The sequence below is a fragment of the Nicotiana tomentosiformis genome, chromosome 3, assembly GCF_000390325.3.
Source record: "Nicotiana tomentosiformis chromosome 3, ASM39032v3, whole genome shotgun sequence".
Classification (NCBI taxonomy): Eukaryota; Viridiplantae; Streptophyta; class Magnoliopsida; order Solanales; family Solanaceae; genus Nicotiana; species Nicotiana tomentosiformis.
This window is the reverse complement of record NC_090814.1, coordinates 106,336,728-106,356,849: the sequence shown is the minus strand read 5'-3', so window position 1 is coordinate 106,356,849 and position 20,122 is coordinate 106,336,728. Positions and strand designations below refer to the sequence as shown.

General features: G+C 36.3%; 1 protein-coding gene across 1 annotated transcript; it reads right to left on the bottom strand.

Annotated features, from left to right (window-relative positions):
* Window positions 1–14,795: 14,795 nt before the first annotated feature.
* On the bottom strand, window positions 14,796–18,972 carry LOC104108678 (lysine histidine transporter 2-like). The gene is made up of 7 exons (XM_009617771.4): window positions 18,634–18,972; window positions 17,197–17,580; window positions 16,055–16,448; window positions 15,556–15,661; window positions 15,367–15,458; window positions 15,162–15,230; window positions 14,796–15,069 (listed from the first exon to the last, which is right to left on the bottom strand). Exons 1-7 carry the CDS (start codon window positions 18,819–18,821, stop codon window positions 14,971–14,973), a joined length of 1,332 nt encoding a protein of 443 aa, XP_009616066.1. The 5' UTR covers window positions 18,822–18,972; the 3' UTR covers window positions 14,796–14,970.
* Window positions 18,973–20,122: the final 1,150 nt, after the last annotated feature.

The window sequence follows — 20,122 nt, the reverse complement described above, 5'->3', positions numbered from 1 at the left end:
TATTATTATTATTATTATTATTATTATTATTATTATTACTGGGGAGAGGGAGGGAGGAGGCCATGTCTATGCTCCTTCAAAGACTTAATTACTGGCAAGTGGGGTAACAATAATCACATGCATCAATTATGAATACCATAATTTTGTTGAAACCAATGGAGATTAGTTAATTTAAGAATATCTTATCACTTTTTCACTTCTTCTTCTTGTTTTTTAAGTTTGAAAAAATGCTTATTTAATTTTTATTTTAAGATAGCAAAAGAAAGGGATGATAGCCCATGATTGAAAATAAAAAAGGTATATTTTTGGATAGTGTTACAAGAGATCTGTTGCAAATTGGTTGCAAGAGATCCAATGCAAGTTGGTTCTTGTATAACCCTATATTCTATACATTGCAAATATATTTATCATTTTATTATGTGTTTGGTTGAATTGTTTATTCGGGTATAATAATTCCGAGATTATTTATAGCATTATTTTGATATTATTCTTATATTGTACTTTACGTGTCAAAGTAAGCTATCTCAAGATAAAATAATCATAAGACAACTTCAAAACTCTTCTTCCGAAATCATTTAAGAAGATCAAGGTTAAAATTGAAAATAAAAATATGTATAAATTCATCTACACTTGTGTAAAATCAAACACATACTCTATATTTTATCCCCGTATATTCATTTTTAATTCAATAAATCAAACATCTATAAAAAAAACGTATATCACTAAATAATAGTGTGTGTTATTAAATAATCCTCATATTATTATTCCTTTGTTGCCTCAACAAGGTATAAAGGTCAAAATTTTCATGTTACTCTTCGAGATTTCATGATATTCATACTATTTCAAATCAAATAAAAACGAAGAGTACTTGCTAGCTTTTCTATTGTTAACTTGTGGAGTACTACAGCAATTTTTGTTCTTCAGATAATTAGAAAAGCCAATGCAGACAGAGAATGTTGTGAACACATAGATATAAACTACTTAAAGTACGTACTCCTTCTCTGACAAGTTGATTAATTATACTATTGAAGAAACTACTTTTAGTTTACATGCGTTGCACGTCACGTCAATTAATATAAAACGTGTAAGAAGAATAAATTATTAAAAATTAGCCATTGATGTTATACTAAATGTGATATTTGTTCAAATGATCAAAATGAATGTTATTACATTTATACAATACCTGAATTCAATATAAGATGATATTTGGTTAAATTAGTTATATGGTATTTGGAGTTTAGAGATTTTATTATCATTATTATATAAGATATAAAATATGCTATGTTGTTATATCTCATTCAACATCTCTTTTATTAATATTATATTAATAATATCATAGTACAAGAAAATAATAAAATAGTTACTTTCTTTGTTTCAATTTACATGAGGTAGTTTGACTCGGCATACAGTTTAAGAAAAAAGAGGAAGACTTTTGAAACTTGTGGTCTTAAAAGTTTAAGGGGTAAAAGTTTTGTGGGTCATGACATTTGTGTGGTTATAAAAGTTCTCATTAAAGGGTAAAATGAGTAAAATGAAGAGTTTAAAATTGAATTATTTCCAAATTTAGAAATGTGTCATTTATTTTGAACAGACTAAAAAGGAAAGTAGCTCATCTAATTTGAAACGGAGGAGTATTACTTAATTAATTGTCAATTTGGGACAAACTTTTTTTTAACGCAATTAAGCGCACAGTCTTTGAGTTGGTATAAATGAAGTATAAAAACTTTATGCTAATCATCGTATAAGGAATAAATCAATTTTCAATTTTTCTAGACAATACAAAAATAAAATAGTATAAATAAATTTATCAAGATTCTAAAATAAATATTTTATGTAGAAAATTGATTTAAGCTATTTTTATAACAAAAGATATTAAAAGTTTAAAAATGTGTTCTGCTCTATTCTTTTTTCTTTTCTTGGGTTGAGTCTAACATTAAATTTTTAAAACTTTAAATATTAGATGTCTGTTTTTAGCATGTGAAATTTGTTCGGTGTAACTTAAGTACATAGAACTCGTAGTTGTTCATTTAAAGTGCAACGACTCGACCAGTCGTTTTGAGTATTATAACCCTATTCCCTCATTTACTGCTCAAGTTATGCTTTACAGTTGTTTTATGACTTACCGGGTTAGTTGGTTCGGGTCCGGAAGGATTTCAGAGTGAAATGAAATATTTAGTCTCATAATTGAAAACTTATGTTGGAAAAGTTGACCAAATATTGACTTATATGTAAACGACCTCAGAATTGAATTCTGATGATTCCAATAGCTCTGTATGGTGATTTTGGACTTACAAGTGTGTGTGAAAAATTATTTGGAGGTCTGTGGTGGAATTAGACTTGAAATGGCGAAAGTCGAATTTTTAGGAAGTTTGACTGGGGTTGACTTTTTGATATCGGGGTCGGAATCCAGTTCTAAAAATTTTCATAGCTCCGTTATGTCATTTATGACTCGTGTGCAAAATTTGAGGTCAATCGAACGTGATTTGATAGGTTCTGGCATTGTTTGTAGAAATTGGAAGTTTCAAAGATCATTAGGCTTGAATCTATGTGTGATTCGTGGTTTTAGTGTTGTTTGATATGATTTGAAAACTCGACTAAGTTCGTATCATGTCTTAGGACTTGTTGGTATATTTGGTTGAGGTCCCAGGGGCCTCGGGTGAGTTTCGGGTGGTTAACGGATCAAATTCGGACTTAAAAGAAAAGGCTAAAATTTCTGTCTTCTGGGGCAATCGCACATGCGTAACTTGGCTCACAGGTGCGAGCACGCAGAAGCGCAATGGCCATCTCAGGTGCGCAGGGTCCGCAGAAGCGGACGAAAATCTCGCAAAATTGAGCTTGCACGTGCGAGCTGGGATACGCAGAAGCGGAGGCTGGGTTGAGCGCAGATGCATACGCGTGGGGGATCGCAGAAGCATTAAATTGCACAGAAGCGGGGGAAAATCTGCAAAAGCAGTTAAAATTTCGCAGGTGCGGAACCTCTAGACAATGTACAAAAATAGAGGGGTCCATGATTTTTTTCATTTTTTGGACATTCCAAACACAAGTTGAGGCAATTTTTGAGCGAGAAATCACGGAAAATCTTGAGGTAAGTCACTTGTGATCATTTCTACTCCATAATATTGAATTATCATCGAATAATTTGACTAGATTACATATTTTTGAGGTGTAAATCGGAAATTTGGGCCTAGAGATTTGGAAATAAGATTTGATGATTTGGGGGTCGAGTTGAGGTCGGATTTTGATAAATTGATATGGTTAGACTCGTGGTTGAATAGGCTTTCGCATTTTGTAACTTTTGTCGGGTTCCGAGACGTGGGCCACACGGGCGATTTTTGAGCTAAATTTTGGATTTTGATGGAAAATTAATATTTTCTTATGGAATTAATTTCAATAAATTTTATTGACTGAATCGAATTATTTGTGGCTAGATTCGAGGCGCTTGGAGGCAAATTCACGAGGCAAAGACATTGCAGAATAAAGAATTACACGGTTTGAGGTAAGTAACAGTTCTAAATTTGGTCCTTAGGGTATGAAACCCTGGTATATGTATTATGTGATTGGTTTTGATGTGACGCACATACTAGATGACGGGAGTGTGAGTGTGCACCATAAGAATTATGACTTAGTCAATTCCATGAAACTGTATAGTTGAAAAATCTATTGATAGCCGTACTTTTTTCCCCGTATTAGAGAAATTGATCTATGAATCATGTTTAATTCATATGTTTACACTGTTGGGACCCATAGAGGTCGTGTACTTGTGAAGTTATCTCCTAAATTGTTGTTTTGCACTGAGTCACAGTTCTATTTGCACATTTTTACCTCAGTCTCTCTTATTCATTATTGATCATCATATCATTGTTGTTGGGATGCTTATCATGATTTCTGAGAGCCCGAGAGACTAGAGAGGTTGATGACTGAGTGAGGCTGAGGGTCTAATTGTGAGAGTATTTATGGGATCGAGCTGTACGTCGCAGCATGTTTCATTGTTATATGTCATGATTGGCTTGATATAGCGCTTGGACTGAATGAGCCCCTCCGGAGTTTGTACACACTCACAGTGAGTGCAGGTACCTACTAAGTGCGAGTGCTGAATGCGAGTGCAGAGTGATGAGTGATTGTGAGGAAATAGTGACTGTGAGGAAAGAGTGAATGGGAGGACTGAGTGACTGTTACTTTGAGATGATGCATTGATTTTATTAATTGTTGCATTTCAGCTGTCATATATCACTATTTTGGAAATTCAGAAGAATATAATTTTCTGTTTCAGTCAAATTTGATATGAAATTTGTGTGAAATTTTAAATGTTGAACTTGAGAGCATGCCTACCCTTTTATGATTGGAAAGTACCGTATTTGAACTTAGTTGAGAAGCTCGTCACTACTTTCAGTTCCTTATTTATTATTGCTACTTACTGAGTTGGTTGTACTCATACTACACCATGCACTTCGTGTGCAGATCCATGTGATCCCGGACACAGTGGGTATTGATTTTTTCACACAATTGATTTTCCGAAGATTCAGAGGTAGCTGCTATGTTTCGCAGACCGTGTCTCTCCTTTCCTATCCTTTTGTTTATTATATTTGGTCTCAGATTATTATAGACCGGGTTTTTCCAGACTTGTAATGTATAGATGCTCGTGTACTCAGTGACACCGGGTTTTGGAAATATGTTTTACCTAGTATTTGTGGGGTTTTCACTTTAACTTAAATTATGATATTTTCTGTATTTAAAAGATATTGTGGGTTATTGATGATGTCGGCTTGCCTAGTATTGAGATATGCGCCATCACGACGGGAGAGATTTCGGGTCGTGATAAGTTGGTATCAGAGCCTAGGTTACATAGGTCTCACGAGTCATGAGCATGTTTAGTAGTCTTGCAAATCGGTACGGAGACGTATGTATTTATCTTTGAGAGGTTGCCGAACCCTTAGGAAAATTTTACTTTCTTGTACTCTGTCATGCGAATTTGTTGATTCCGGAAACTAAAGTTCTTTTATTCTATTCTCTCACAGATGGTGAGGACACGTATTACCGGATCGGACGGTCAGCCACCAGTGCCACCAGTTAGGGCCGCGAGAGGTCGGGGCTATGGTAGAGGTTGGGGCAGAGGTAGAGGTCGAGGTGTAGCTCGTACCATAGTTGGGCCATCACCTGTAGTACTATCAGTTGCTCCAGCTCAAGAGCAGATTCCAGATATAGGTGAGCCGACAGGACCAGCCCAGGCACCACATGTGCCCATAGAGATTCCAGGCTTTCAGGAGACTTTGGCCAAGATATTGACATTTTGCACTGGTCTTGCTCAGGTGGTTTCGGCTCAGGCCGCACCTGTCACTTCTCAGGCTGGGGGAGGCACTCATACCCTTGTTGCCCGTACTCCAGATCAGGTAGTACAGGGACTTCAGATACCGGGGGCAATACCAGCCCAACCAGTTGCAGCTGCTCAGGCCTCGGTAGTCCCTGCTATGGCAGATGATGAGCAGAAAAGACTTGAGAGATTTGGGAGTCTTCGACCTCCATCATTTAGCGGTGCTGAGTCAGAGGATGCTCAGGGATTTCTAGATAAGTGCCAACAGATGATTTGGACAGCGGGTATTTTGAAGACCAGTGGGGTCTAGTTCACTACTTTTCAATTTTCTGGAGCTGCCTTCAGATGGTGGGAGGCTTATGAGAGGCGCAGGCCGGTTGGTGCAGTACCACTTACATGGCAGGAGTTCTTTGTTCTCTTTTTGGAGAAGTTCGTGCCGCAGTATCGCAGAGAGGAGCTGCGCAAACAGTTTGAGCAGTTATGTCAGAATGGCATGTTTGTGACGAAGTACGAGATGAGATTTTTAGAGTTGGCTTGTCACGCAGCTTGGTTGGTTCCCACTGTAAGGGAGAGGATTAGGATGTTCATTGATGGCCTCACATATCAGCTGCGATTACTTATGACTCGGGAGAGGGTATCTGGTGCTACTTTTGATGAAGTAGTTGGCATTGTTCGGCAGATTAAGATGGTCCATAGTCAGGAGCGTGGAGAGAGGGAGGCCAAGAGGCCTCGTGGTCCAGGTGATTTCAGCGGTGTTCCTTCAGGGGGTCAGTTTTACCGTGGTAGAGGTCGTCCTTATAGACACGCACAAACGAGTCGTCCAGTTCACCGTGGTGCATCATCCAGCCATGGTTCATACAGTTCTCATATGGGTTAGTCATCTCCTAGTGCCCTTCCAGCCTAGAGTTCATCTCGTGCCCCTTCAGTTCAGGGTTCATTTGCATCGGGTGCTTCTAGCAGTTATTGTGGTTCTCGGGGTCCGATTTAGTCAGCACCACCACCAGTATCGAGGAGCTGCTTTGAGTGCGGGGGTTTGTGGAGGCGGTGTCCTCATCACTCGGGAGGTCCAGTGCAGCAAAGGAGTCAGACTACGACTTCAGCACCAGTTACTTTACCACCCGCCCAACCAGCTTGGGGTGGGGGTCAGTCAGCAAGGGTCGCCTAAGAGGGGGAGACCGATCAAGTGGCGGTCATGCCCGATTTTATGCTTTTCCTGCCATGCTAGATGTCGTTGCCTCAGATGCAGTTATCACAGATATTGTCTCAGTGTGCCACAGGGAAGCTTCTATATTATTTGACCTTGGTTCTACTTATTCGTATGTATCATCGTACTTTACTCATTATATGGATATGCCCCGTGAGTCCTTAGTTTCACCAGTTCGTGTATCTACGCCGGTGGGCGATACTATTATTTTAGACCATGTATATCGGTCTTGTGTGGTAACTATTAGGGGACTGAAGACTAGAGTTAATCTTTTACTGCTCAGTATGGTTGATTTTGATGTAATTCTGAGTATGGATTGGTTGTCTCCATGTCATGCCAAAACCCATGACGTTGGCAATGCCGGGGTTGCCGAAGATCGAATGGAGAGGTTCTCTAGATTATGCTTCCAGCAAGGTAATTTCTTATTTGAAAGCCCAACGTATGGTTGGGAAGGGGTGTTTGTCATATTTGGCCTTTGTGAGATATGTTGATGTAAATACTCATATTATTGATTCAATACCGGTTGTGAGAGACTTTTCGGATGTATTTCCTGCAGACCTGCCGGGTATGCCGCCCGACAGGGATATTGATTTCGGTATTGACTTGGTGCAGGACACTTAACCCATTTCTATTCCTCCGTATCATATGGCACCAGCGGAGTTAAAAGAATTGAAAGAACAACTTCAAGAACTTCTTGATAAGGGGTTCATTAGGCCTAGTGTGTCGCCTTGGGTGCACCAGTTCTGTTTGTGAAAAAGAAAGATGGTACTATGCGGATGTGTATCGATTACAGACAGTTGAACAAAGTTACAATCAAGAATAAGTATCCTTTGCCGCGTATTGATGATTTATTTGACCAACTTCAGGGAGCGATGGTATTCTCCAAAATTGATTTGAGATCGGGTTATCACCAGTTGAAAATTTGGGATTCAGATATTCTAAAAACGGCATTCAGAACTCGTTATGGTCACTATGAATTTCTTATGATGTCATTTGGGCTAACCAATGCCCCATCATCATTTATGCACCTGATGAATAGTGTATTCCAACTGTATCTTGACTCATTTATCGTGGTATTTATTGATGATATCCTGGTGTACCCACATAGCCAGGAGGAGCATGCACAACACTTGGGTATTGTATTGCAGAGGCTGAGAGAGGAGAAATTATATGCCAAATTCTCTAAGTGTGAGTTCTGGCTTAGTTCGGTGGCATTCTTAGGACACATAGTGTATAGTGAAGGAATTAAGATGGATCCGAAGAAAATAGATGCAATTCAGAGTTGGCCCAGACCATCTTCAGTTACTGAGATTCGGAGTTTTCTCGGCTTGGCCGGTTATTATCGTCGCTTCGTGGAGGGTTTCTCGTCTATTGCATTGCCTATGACTAAATTGACCCAGAAAGGTGCTCCGTTCAGGTAGTTAGATGAATGTGAAGAGAGCTTTCAGAAGCTCAAGACAGCTTTGACTACAACTCTAATATTGGTGTTGCCTACAGGTTCAGGGTTTTATACTGTGTATTGTGACGCGTCGCGTATTGGGCGCAGCGCTTATGCAAAATGGTAGGGTAATTACCTATGCGTCCAGACAATTAAAAGTACATAAGAAGAATTATCTGGTCCATGACCTTGAGTTAGCAGCTATTGTTCATGCCTTAAAAATTTGGCGGCATTACTTGTACGGTGTCCATTGTGAGGTTTATACCGATCACCGGAGTCTACAACATCTGTTTAAACAGAAGGATCTTAATTTGCAGCAGCAAGGGTGGTTAGAGTTGCTTAAGGATTATGATATCATCATTCTCTATCATCCCAGAAAGGCCAATGTAGTGGCCGATGCCTGGAGTCATAGGGCGGAGAGTTTGGGCATCTTAGCATAATTACTGGTAATAAAGAGGCCTTTAGCTTTGGATGTTCAGGCCTTGGCCAACCAGTTTGTTAGATTGGATGTTTCTGAGCCGAATCGAGTTTTGGTTTGTGTGGTTCCTTGGTCTTCTTTATATGATCGCATCAGGGAGCGCTAGTATGATGATCCCTATCTGCTTGTCCTCAAGGACACAGTTCAGCACGGTGATGCCAAGGAAGTCACTATTAGAGATGACAGTGTATTACGGATGAAGGGCAGGCTATGTGTGCCTAATGTAGATGGTTTGCGTGAGTTGATTCTCCAGGAAGCTCACAATTCGCGGTACTTTATTCATCTAGATGTCGCGAAAGGATTTGACGCAGCACTATTGGTAGAGGTGAATGAATAAAGATATAGTTGGGTTTGTAGCTCGGTGTTTAAATTACCAACATGTGAAGTATGAACATCAGAGACCGGGCGGATTGCTTCAGAGACTTGAAATTGTGGAGTGGAAGTGGGAGCGTATTAACATAGACTTCGTAGTTGAGCTCTCACAGACTTTGAGGAAGTTTGATACTGTTTGGGTGATTGTAGATCGGTTGACCAAGTCCGCGCATTTTATTCCAGTTGGCACTACTTATTCTTCGGAATGGTTGACTGAGATTTATATCCGCGAGATTGTTCGTCTGCACGGTATGTCAGTGTCTATCATTTCAAATTGTGGTACACAGTTTATATCACAGTGTTGGAGAGTAGTGCGACGAGAATTGGGCACACAGGTTCAGTTGAGTACAACATTTCACCCTCAGACGGACGGACAGTCCGAGCTCACTATTCAGATATTGGAGGATATGCTACGCACTTGTGTCATTGATTTTGGGGGTTTTTGGGATCAATTTCTGCCACTCGCGGAGTTTGCTTACAATAACAGCTACCAATCGAGCATTCATATGGCTCCGTATGAGGCTTTATACGGGATATGGTATCGGTCTCCAGTGGGTTGGTTTGAGCTGGGTGAGGCCAGGCTATTGGGCACTGACTTAGTGCAGGATGCTTTGGAGAAGGTTAAATTGATTCAGGAGCGGCTTCGCACAGCGCAGTCTAGACAAAAGAGTTATGCCGACAGAAAGGTCCGTGATGTTGCTTACATGGTTGGGGAGAAGGTTTTACTTAAGATTTCACCCATGAAAGGTGTGTTGAGGTTCGGGAAGAAGGGCAAGTTGATCCCTCAGTATACTGGGCCTTTTGAGATACTTAAGAAAACTGGAGAGGTGGCTTATGAACTTACTTTGCAACCTAGTCTATCACGTGTTCATCCAGTATTCCATATGTCCATGCTCCGAAAGTATGTCGGGGATCCGTCTCATATGTGGAGCCGATGGCTATTTTAGTCCGGCATGTTCGAAAGCTGAGGTCAAAGAACATATCATCAATGAAGGTACAGTGGAGAGGCCAGCCAGTCGAAGAATCTACTTGGGAGATTGAGCAGGAGATGTATAACAAATATCCACACCTATTTGAGACTCCAAGTATGATTCTAAACTAGTTCGAGGATGAAAGTTTGTTTAAGAGGGGAAGAATGTAACGACCAGACCAGTCGTTTTGAGTATTATAACCCCATTTTTCCATTTACTGCTCAAGTTATGCTTTACAATTATTTTATGACTTACCGAGTTAGTTGGTTCGGGTCCGGAAAGATTTCAGAGTAAAATAAGACACTTAGTCTCATAATTGAAAACTTAAGTTGGAAAAGTTGACCGGATATTGACTTATGTGTAAACAACCTCGGAATTGAATTTTGATTATTTCAATAGTTCCGTATGATGATTTTGGACTTACGAGCGTATCAGAAAAATTATTTGGAGGTCTGTGGTGGAATTAGGCTTAAAATGGCGAAAGTCAAATTTTTGGGACGTTTGGCCGGGGTTGACTTTTTGATATTGGGGTCGGAATCCAGTTCTGAAAATTTTCATAGCTACGTTATGTCATTTATGACTCGTGTACAAAATTTGAGGTCAATCAGACATGATTTGATAGGTTCTGGCGTCGTTTGTAGAAATTAGAAGTTTCAAAGTTCATTAGGCTTGAATCTATGTGTGATTCGTAGTTTTAGTATTATTTGATATGATTTGAAAACTCGACTAAGTTCGTATCATGTTTTAGGACTTGTTGATATATTTGATTGAGGTCCCGGGGGCCTCGGTTGAGTTTCGGGTGATTAACAGATCAAATTCAGACTTAAAAGAAAAGGCTAAAGTTTCTGCCTTCTGGTGCAATCGCACATGCGTAACTTGGCTCGCAGGTGCAAGCATGCAGAAGCGCAATGGCCATCGTAGGTGCGCAGGGTCCGCAGAAGCGGACAAAAATCTCGCAAAAGCGAGCTTGCACGTGTGAGCTAGGATGCGCAGAAGCGGAGGCTGGGCTGAGCGCAGATGCGGAAGGCATCTCGGAGGTGCGGACACACACATGCGCGTGGGGGATCGCAGAAGCATTAATTTGCGCAGAAGAGGGGGAAAATCTGCAAAAGTGGTTGCGCAAAAGCGGTTAAAAATTTTGCAGGTGCGGAACCTCTAGATAGTGTACAAAAATAGAGGGGTTCGTGATTTTTTCATTTTTTGGACATTCCAAACACGAGTTGAGGCAATTCTTGAGCGGAAAATCACGGAAAATCTTGAGGTAAGTCACTTGTGATCATTTCTACTCCATAATATTGAATTATCATCGAATAATCTGACTAGATTACATATTTTTGAGGTGTAAATCGGGAATTTGGACTTAGGGATTTGAAAATAAGATTTGATGATTTGGGGGTCGAGTTGAGGTCGGATTTTGAAAAATTGGTATAGTTAGACTCGTGGTTGAATGGGCTTTCGCATTTTTTAACTTTTGTCGGGTTCCGAGACATGGGCCCTACGGACGAGTTTTGAGTTAAATTTCGGATTTTGATGAAAAATTAATATTTTCTTATGGAATTAATTTTAATAAATTTTATTGACTGAATTGAATTATTTGTGGCTAGATTTGAGGCGTTTGGAGGCCAATTCACGAGGCAAAGACATTGCAGAATAAAGAATTACACGGTTTGAGGTAAGTAACAATTCTAAATTTAGTCCTTAGGGTATGAAACCCTGGTATATATATATTATGTGATTGGTTTTGAGGTGACGTACATGCTAGGTGATGGGCGTGTGGGCATGCACTGTAGGAATTATGATTTGGTCAATTCCATGGAATTGTGTAGTGGAAAAATCTGTTGATATCCGTACATTTTTTCCCGTATTAGAGAAATTGATCTATGAATCATGTTTAAATCATATGTTTATACTGTTGGGATCCACATAGGTCGTGTACTTATGAAATTATATGCTAAGTTGTTATTTGCACTCAGTCATAGTTGTATTTGCACATTTTTACCTCAGTCTCTCTTATTCATTATTGATGCATTATATCATTATTGTTGGGCTGCTTATCATGATTTTTGAGATCCCGAGAGACTGGAGAAGTTGATGACTGAGTGAGACCGATGGCCTAACTGTGAGGATATTTATGGGATCGGACTCCACGCCGCAACATGTTTCATTGTTATATGCCATGATTGGTTTGATATAGCGCTTGGGTTGAAGGAGCCCTCCGGAGTTTGTACACACCCCCAGTGAGCGCAGGTACCTACTAAGTGCGAGTGCCGAGTGCGAGTGACTGTGAGAAAAGAGTGACTGTGAGGTTGGAGTGAATGGGAGGATTGAGTGACTGTTACTCTGTGATGATGCATTGATTTCATTAATTGCTGCATTTCAGCTGTCATATATCACTATTTTGGAAATTCGAAAGAACATTATTTTCTGTTTCAGTCAAATTTGATATGAATTTTCTGTGAAATTTTAAATGTTGAACTTGAGAGCATGACTACCCTTTTATGATTGGAAAGTATTGTATTTGGACTTAGCTGAGAAGCTCGTCACTACTTTCAGTTCCTTATTTATTATTGTTACTTACTGAGTTGGTTGTACTCATACTACACCATGCACTTTATGTGCAGATCCAGGTGATCCTGGGCACATTGGATGTTGATTCTTTCACACAATTGATTTTCCGGAGATTTAGAGGTAGCTGTTATGTTTCGCAGACCTTGTCTCTCATTCGCTATCCTTTTATTTATTGTATTTGGTCTTAGATTATTATAGACCGGATTTTCCCAGACTTGTAATGTATAGATGCTCATGTACTCAGTGACACCAGGTTTTGGGAATATGTTTTACCTAGTATTTGTGGGATTTTCACTTAAGCTTAAATTATGATGTTTTCCGTATTTAAAAGATATTGTAGGTTATTGGTGATGTTGGCTTGCCTAGTATTGAGATAGGCGCCATCACGACGGGTGAAATTTTGGGTCGTGACATAAAGTTCATCAAAACTATAAATACGATAAGTGGAACCTCTTCTTAAGAAAATATATTGGCTAGATTCTTATTGGTCTAAGTCTAAATTCTTTCTAACATATACATTCAAGATCAAATAAAAGTTAACACTACCTTAAATTCATTCCGGATAAACTCTTCCATTAACGATTTTGAAGTTCCAAAATCAAGTTCGCTCAGGACAATTTTTCAAATTTATAGTTATTTCAAAGTTTCAAGTATATTAATTTTATTTAAAGTTTAAATATCATTTATAATTAGAATTTTACATATTATGGATGTAAATTAATTTATTTTTAAATTAACATTACCACTGAAAATTCTGACTTCTAGAAATTTATACCTAAAGTTAAATCAAAACTATTTAAAAGTAAAAAAAGGAAAAAAGTTAACATGCATTGGTGATGTATTTTAGGTAATTAATTATTGAAAGTATTTGTAAAAGAAAAAGAGACTAACAATTATATACACTGGAGACTAAAAATACACATTAAACTCTAAAAGCACGTCCACAAGCATATAAATGTTGGTTTAAGGAAAGAATTGAAGTAAGGTAAATTTTAATTGAATTTGAAGTCCTAAATATTAGGACATTCTATATAGTTTAAATAAGAAGTTTTTATATATAAAAAAAATTATTTGATTTTGAACTTTTAAATATTAAAAAATAATTAAATGACTGTTTTATCTAGTATGAAATCTGTTTTTAAAGGATAAAAAAAGCGAATAATATTTAGGTAAGGGACATAATTTTACAGAAAGGTAATGATGGTTCGTTTCTTACATCAAATTAGAATGGATTTGAAACCTTTTAAAAAGAAATTAGATTGTATTCAAATTAAAAATATAATATCTCTAAAATTCAAAACATAAATAAAAAGGGTTAAGAAAAGACTCTTAAGTTTTTATTTGATAAGGATCAATGTTCCCGGAAAAAAATCCCATAACAAAAGTAATTAGAATTTCTTTTTTAATAAGTATTTTTCTCTTGTTGAAAAGATATTTTTCTCTTTACTTTGATTTTAGGAATTGAAAAAAAATCTAATTCCTAGTTGAAAACATATTTTTCACATTTATTTATGTATGAATTTTAGGAATGCAATTTTTTTACTTTTCTTTTATTTACGTTAGAAATTTAGGAATGTTTTGTTTTTTCTTTTAACTTGTAGATGGATACTTTTTTACTTTTCGTAAGTAGATTTCATATTAGATAAAATTGTAATTATACTCAATATATGTTTTTTTATTTAAATTAGGAATTGCTAAATACTTTTAGGATAATTTTGGCCCTTCTTGAAAAGATATATTTTTTATTTACATTTTGGATATTTTTTGTTTTTTCGTAAAAAAATTATTTTGATACTTTGACATAAAAGAAATAGGGTTAATGAACATATTTCAAAGGATCAAATTAACAATAGAATGTTGTTTTGCTATCTTTTGGTTAACATAAAGGAAGAGAAAGTTTTCAAAGGCTCTTTTTCCTTTTACTGCTTGATAAGTAGCAAATTTTTCAAGAAAAGTTTTTTCATAACAATAACAGATACATATTCTTTCTTACGCAATTTTGAAGGAACTAAAATTAAATACAAATTCCTAACTATTGGTTTAGCTAAGATAAGTTTTTTTTTTGGGTAAAAAGGTGTAGAAAAAGTCAAAGTCGTATATTTTTAGTAAACTTCAAAAGTTCTAAATATATTAGGACATTTTAAATGATTCAAATAAGTAAATATTTAATAACCAAAATTTTAGTTGATTTCATGTCAAATGACTATTTTGTCTAATGTGAAATTTATTTTAAAAAGGGTAAAAAAGTCGAACGACATTTCGCTAAGGGTATTCGTACTTTTAATATAGTATATAGATATAGATTGTGTAATAAACATCCTTTTATTAGATTATAGGTCGCCGGTGTAGCTTAAGAGATTTGACAAATAATAAGAGACTTGATCAGAAATAATCATATCTACATACTATAGACTATAAATGAAGTTGTACTAAATATGCGCTATATCTCAATCCAATTTCCTTAAGCAGTAATGTCTAATAGTATGAAATATTAACTAGTAGTACTACAACAATAAAAGATAGTAGATAGGAGTATTATTTAATTTAAAACATCGTCTGACAAATACTAAAAATCTTTTGTCACGAGGAAGTTTATCTAGTTTTCTAAAAGATTTTCCGATGACCATACAATCAAGAATAGAACTTGTAATCCTTGGCTTGCAATATGATCTGCCTCAAGGCACCAATGGGAGCTAAAATCATCAGAAGAACACCAAGTATGATGCATATCTGGCATTAAACAAAGTACTATTAGCAATTAATACAATCAAAGTTTATCAATTCCAAATAGAGTTAATTTGCAAGTTTTGTATATAACATACCCAATTAGTGAACCAGGACAAGCCAAATTTTTTAGGTTTGTAGATTGCAAGCCACATGATACAAGGAAGCTGCAAACAACAGTGTAAACGCATGTCAATTTCTGAAAGATTTAGTTTTGTAATTCATTACAAATGTTATTTTAGTTATATGACCTTTTTATCTGAAATAAAAATTAAATGGAAATTAGGTAGAGAATTGGCTTACAAAGTAAGTAGTAGGAGCAAATGCAAATCCTCCGAAGAAACCCAGTAGCCCACCAAAGAATGGGAATGTTATACCAAGAAACATTGTTAGGGCTGCACAACACAAAATAAGAAAACAATAAGTTATGTCCAAGCTTTAATTTACTGAGCAAATTAATCAACATTAAAATTGTTGAATGCTGTGACATACCAACATAACTAGTCCGAACAATGAACCGTAGCGTTTTAGTTGGACTGAATTTCCTTTGCTTCACCAAGTAAGATTCCACCATGTCAAACACACCCATTGCAAACACCTACAACATCAAGCAAATAAAACAACAATTAGTAAGCATGAGATACCATTATGTTATGCTAAACTTTTGAAATGGATTAGACGCACGTCACGAATTCAAACTCTATACTTGATTAAATATAAGTGTAGAAGAATTATTGAGGAGCGAACTCATTATTCACCAGAAAGTTTCAAACCATGCCCTGATTGTCAAAAATTTCTAGGATGGATAAGATCCCGTCACCCTCAACCAGAAGTAACAGATTCGAGCCTTACGAATGAAAAAACTTCTTGTAATAAGAGGCATTTCTTCTTTTAGTGGGCTCTATGTTGTGCGTGTCTGAATTAGTCGGACCAGTGAGTTTCGATGGTCGAAATATTAAAAAAATTAAGGGTAATGAAGAAGATTATTGACCTGATAGCTTCCAATAACATGGACAACAACGAAGGCGTTAGCAATGATAATAAGCCAAGCAGGTTTCTCAAGGGAGATCAAGATATTATCCTCAACACTTTTCCCAAAAACTGCATAGCCAACAAAAGCCACAGGAAAGTAACACAAAGCCACAACGATATAGGCAAAAATGACTCCTTTCCACATAGGTTTCTTGGCTGGTTTCTCAGGAGAAGAAGGCATAGTTGCCTGAATTTCCAAGACAACATTATGACCAGCAAATGCAAAAGCAACATCTCCTAAAGCACTTAAGAAACCAAACAATCTTCCTGCTGTTGTTGAAGCCCTTGGACTGTAATCAACCTCTGGTGCTATTCCTTTATGTACTGATGCTCCCCAACCTATCGTTGAATAACTGCACAATTTATATACATAACCAGAAAAAAAGAACTGTAAGTCAATATATAGAGGAAAAATCTTTGAAAAGAGATTTAACTTGTACTATAAACTGAATGTAAACAAAAGGGATCTTTACACAAATAGTTGCGGGATTCACCATTTACTTTTTATATACATAAACTATACACTGATTGTATATAGTTATACATATATTATACATGAATTATATATATCTGTACGGCTATTTTTAGTTTAAATGATTGGATGAACAATTATTTAAGTTAAATCTTATAGGCAAAATTGATACTATTTATATTATTACAAGTAATCTATCTCATATCTCAGGTTAATTACTAGCTCAGTCATTATGTACACTTCCATGTAATTATCTTTACAATAATCTGGTGGTTGTGTAAACATCTTTTGCTCTATTAGATTTTCTCTAGGAAAAACTTATAGGAATCAATTATATATTATTCCTTGTAGGAAAAACTTATAGGAATAAATTATTATTCAATTCCTTTCCTCTAAACTTAAACTCTAAATAAACAAAAAAAAAATCTACAGTTTATGTATATTGAAAGTTAGACAAGTAATGATCTCACTTTTTATGAAAAAATACATTAGTTATCCGACCTATTAGTGTAAAAAATTAGGTTATTTTATACGGTCAGCATACAACAACAACAAACTCGGTGATTTCTTACAATTGGGATTTGGACAGTCAGCAAGAAAAATCTGGTAATTAAGTGGGGAAGAATAACCTGAGAGACATGATGGCAGCAAGGAAGGAGACAAGAGTAATGGAGTTGAAATTGGGACAATAGGAGAGGAAGAAGTGAATAGAACTAAACATCATGATAAAATAGGTGGTTTTCAATGGTCTACAACTAGGACAAGCTGTGTCATATATCTTTTTAATGGATTTGCCACCAGTAACCATATACACTATGTTCACTCCAACTTCAACCATTAGCTGCTGAGGAACCACAATCCAAAGCCCAAGTTTTTCACCAAAAGCATGTTGTCCCAACTCATGGTATCTGTCAAATCTTTTACCTGGAACCATCTCATGCATCTCTACCATTTGCCATAAGGTGTATAATGTTATCACCCATGATAATACCATTACTGTTGCTCCAGCACCCCTGCCATAATATTATAGTATATATGAAATTAATACTCCACTAACAAAATATTTAGCAATTATGAAGCATCTAGATCTAGTAATGGCCTGTTTTTTATGTACTAAGTTAATTATAACTAAAATTTTACGATAAACATTCCTCCGTTTTAAAAAGAAATGAACATTTTACTATTTGGGGAGTCAAATAACGTTTTCTTTGACCATATTTCTTGCAAATAGTTTTTAAATATTTTGAATTGTTATAAACTATTGTGACATATATTATCTTTTATTCAGTTTATAAGTATGTAAATTTCACTTTAAGAATTTAAGAGATCTATGTCTTAATTCACATCGAAAATTAGTCAATTTAATCCTCGTACTCTGAAAAGATTCAAATAAATTAAAACGAATGGAGTAATTAATAATATCACGCATATTAAACTACACTGATAATAGTATAAAAATATTGACACTTGGAAGAGTCAGACCACTAAACAAGCTACAATAAATATATATGCATCTAATAATCTGCTCGATATATATCAACAAGTACCACATAGAATAAGATCAGTAAACAAGCTGGTAAATTCAAGTGAAAGCAACACAGTGGGTTTTCTTCATATCAAAACGATGATGTTCAATATTATATCTCACGCCAAAATCAAATACTATACATATGTATGTTTGTCCGATTAAAAACAAAGGGGAGGCTAGTAACCCTTGCATGGAAAATGAACAAATTAAACTCTCATAATATAACTATGTACGTGTTTGTCTATGATCAATAGCCTAAACTTTGAGTATGGTAATCGGGGTAACGTTTCAATTAATTTCATGAACCTCAAAGAGCAATAAGCAAAATAGAATGCAAAGTTAAGATCTAGAGTAAGTGAGTTTAGGATGAGTACTATAATCTTATTATATGCATATATTTTGAAGAAAACAGATCATAATCTACATATATAGCGCGAGTCTGAAAATAATTCGTTAAGTTGAAATCCACAGAACTTATCCTAGATCCGTCTCGAGACATATAATTTTGCAATAGTGAAGAGGTAGTAGAGAAACATACCAACCCAACTGAGACATGGCATAAGGAAGGCCAAGAACACCAGCACCAACCATGGCAGTGACATTGTGAAACGCCGAATAGTACCACTTTGCATTCCTTGATGATGTGATTGGTAGCCAATCGTTCAGATCCTTATTACTGCTTCCCTCAGATCCTGATCCTCTCTTTTTCTTCTCCACTTCAGTCATCTTCTCTTAATTTCCTTTGTTTTCCTTTTCTCAATCTCAATTTTCTGGATATAGATTTCCTTGTTAGAGGATTATTTGAGGATAGTATACGTAGAGACTGAGGACTGTTGAAAGTGTCAAGAGCGTGATAACCTTCTCCCCTTAATAAATAAAGAGTTTGTTTCCTTTTAAAACTCTATTTGGGATTGTTTCATGACCTTTTTGCGTTTCTATTTTATCGTTATAAGGATTAAAGTTCGTATTCTATCCAAATTTTGCCGCTTTAATTATTGAAATATCAATATATAATTAACCTGCTCATACTCGGAGTTGGACTAAATTTATAGTATCTTTATACCTATCCCTGCCACATTATTTTTTTTCCTAAACATAGTGGCTTCATGCAAATAATTACGAGTATAATTATCTACGTAACTTTCGATGTATTTTATCTAAACTAAAAAAATTACACATTGGAGGCAAGTAGTAAAAATCTTAACCTACCAATACAATACACGCTATTCTTCCCAAAAAAACTTATTCGGTCGGATAAAAACAGCGCAATATTCGCGGGTAGAGTGAAATTAAAATGACCTCTGCAATTCGTTATTTACATATAGCGTTTCAGATTCTTAAGATTCTCCGCAGGGGAGGATTTTGTACAACTTTTATGGTATCAACAGAATTTCTTGAATTAAGTTCTACTAATTCAGGAAATTCTGTTGATATGGGAGTGAGTTCCCACAAATAATGAATGACCGATCCCAAGAAAATAGGAAACGAAATTGTATACGGTAAAAACCGAGCTTCAACAGAATTGTATACATAATTTCTTGCCCTTCGTAGACTAATCGAGACTGGAACATGATAGAACAAGATTCAACCTCGTGTGATATCGAGCCCTGATGCGAAGTTAGATTGCCGGTCTCGTGAACCAGAGACCGATCAAGATCAAGATCAGCCAAGATCAAGATCGAGATCGAGCAAAATAGAGACCAATCAAGATCGAGATCGGCCAAGATCGAGATCGAGCAAAATAGAAACGGATCAAGATCGAGATCGGCCAAGATAAAGGAAAGTTTATCGAGCCAAAAAATAGAAAGTCGGAATATCCGCAATTGAGCGAGAATCTCGGCGGAAATCCCTGCGCATATCAAGTAGAGGCAATTAATTAATCTATCATGGGATTCCTTACTGTATTTAGAATTATATTGAGAGTAGGACTTCCCTACTATATAAAGGGGGTCTGATCATTTGTAGAAAAAAACAACATTCACGCAATAAAAAACTATATACTATCTTCTTTCGGCTTTCAATATTTG

Coding starts and splice junctions, on each gene's coding strand:
- LOC104108678 (XM_009617771.4), bottom strand. CDS start 18,821: ATGACTGAAGTGGAGAAGAAAAAGAGAGGATCAGGATCTGAGGGAAGC. Junction 15,459..15,555: donor TGTTCGGACTAGTTATGTTG/GTATGTCACAGC, acceptor TGTGTTGTGCAG/CCCTAACAATGTTTCTTGGT. Junction 15,070..15,161: donor TGTCCTGGTTCACTAATTGG/GTATGTTATATA, acceptor GTTTAATGCCAG/ATATGCATCATACTTGGTGT.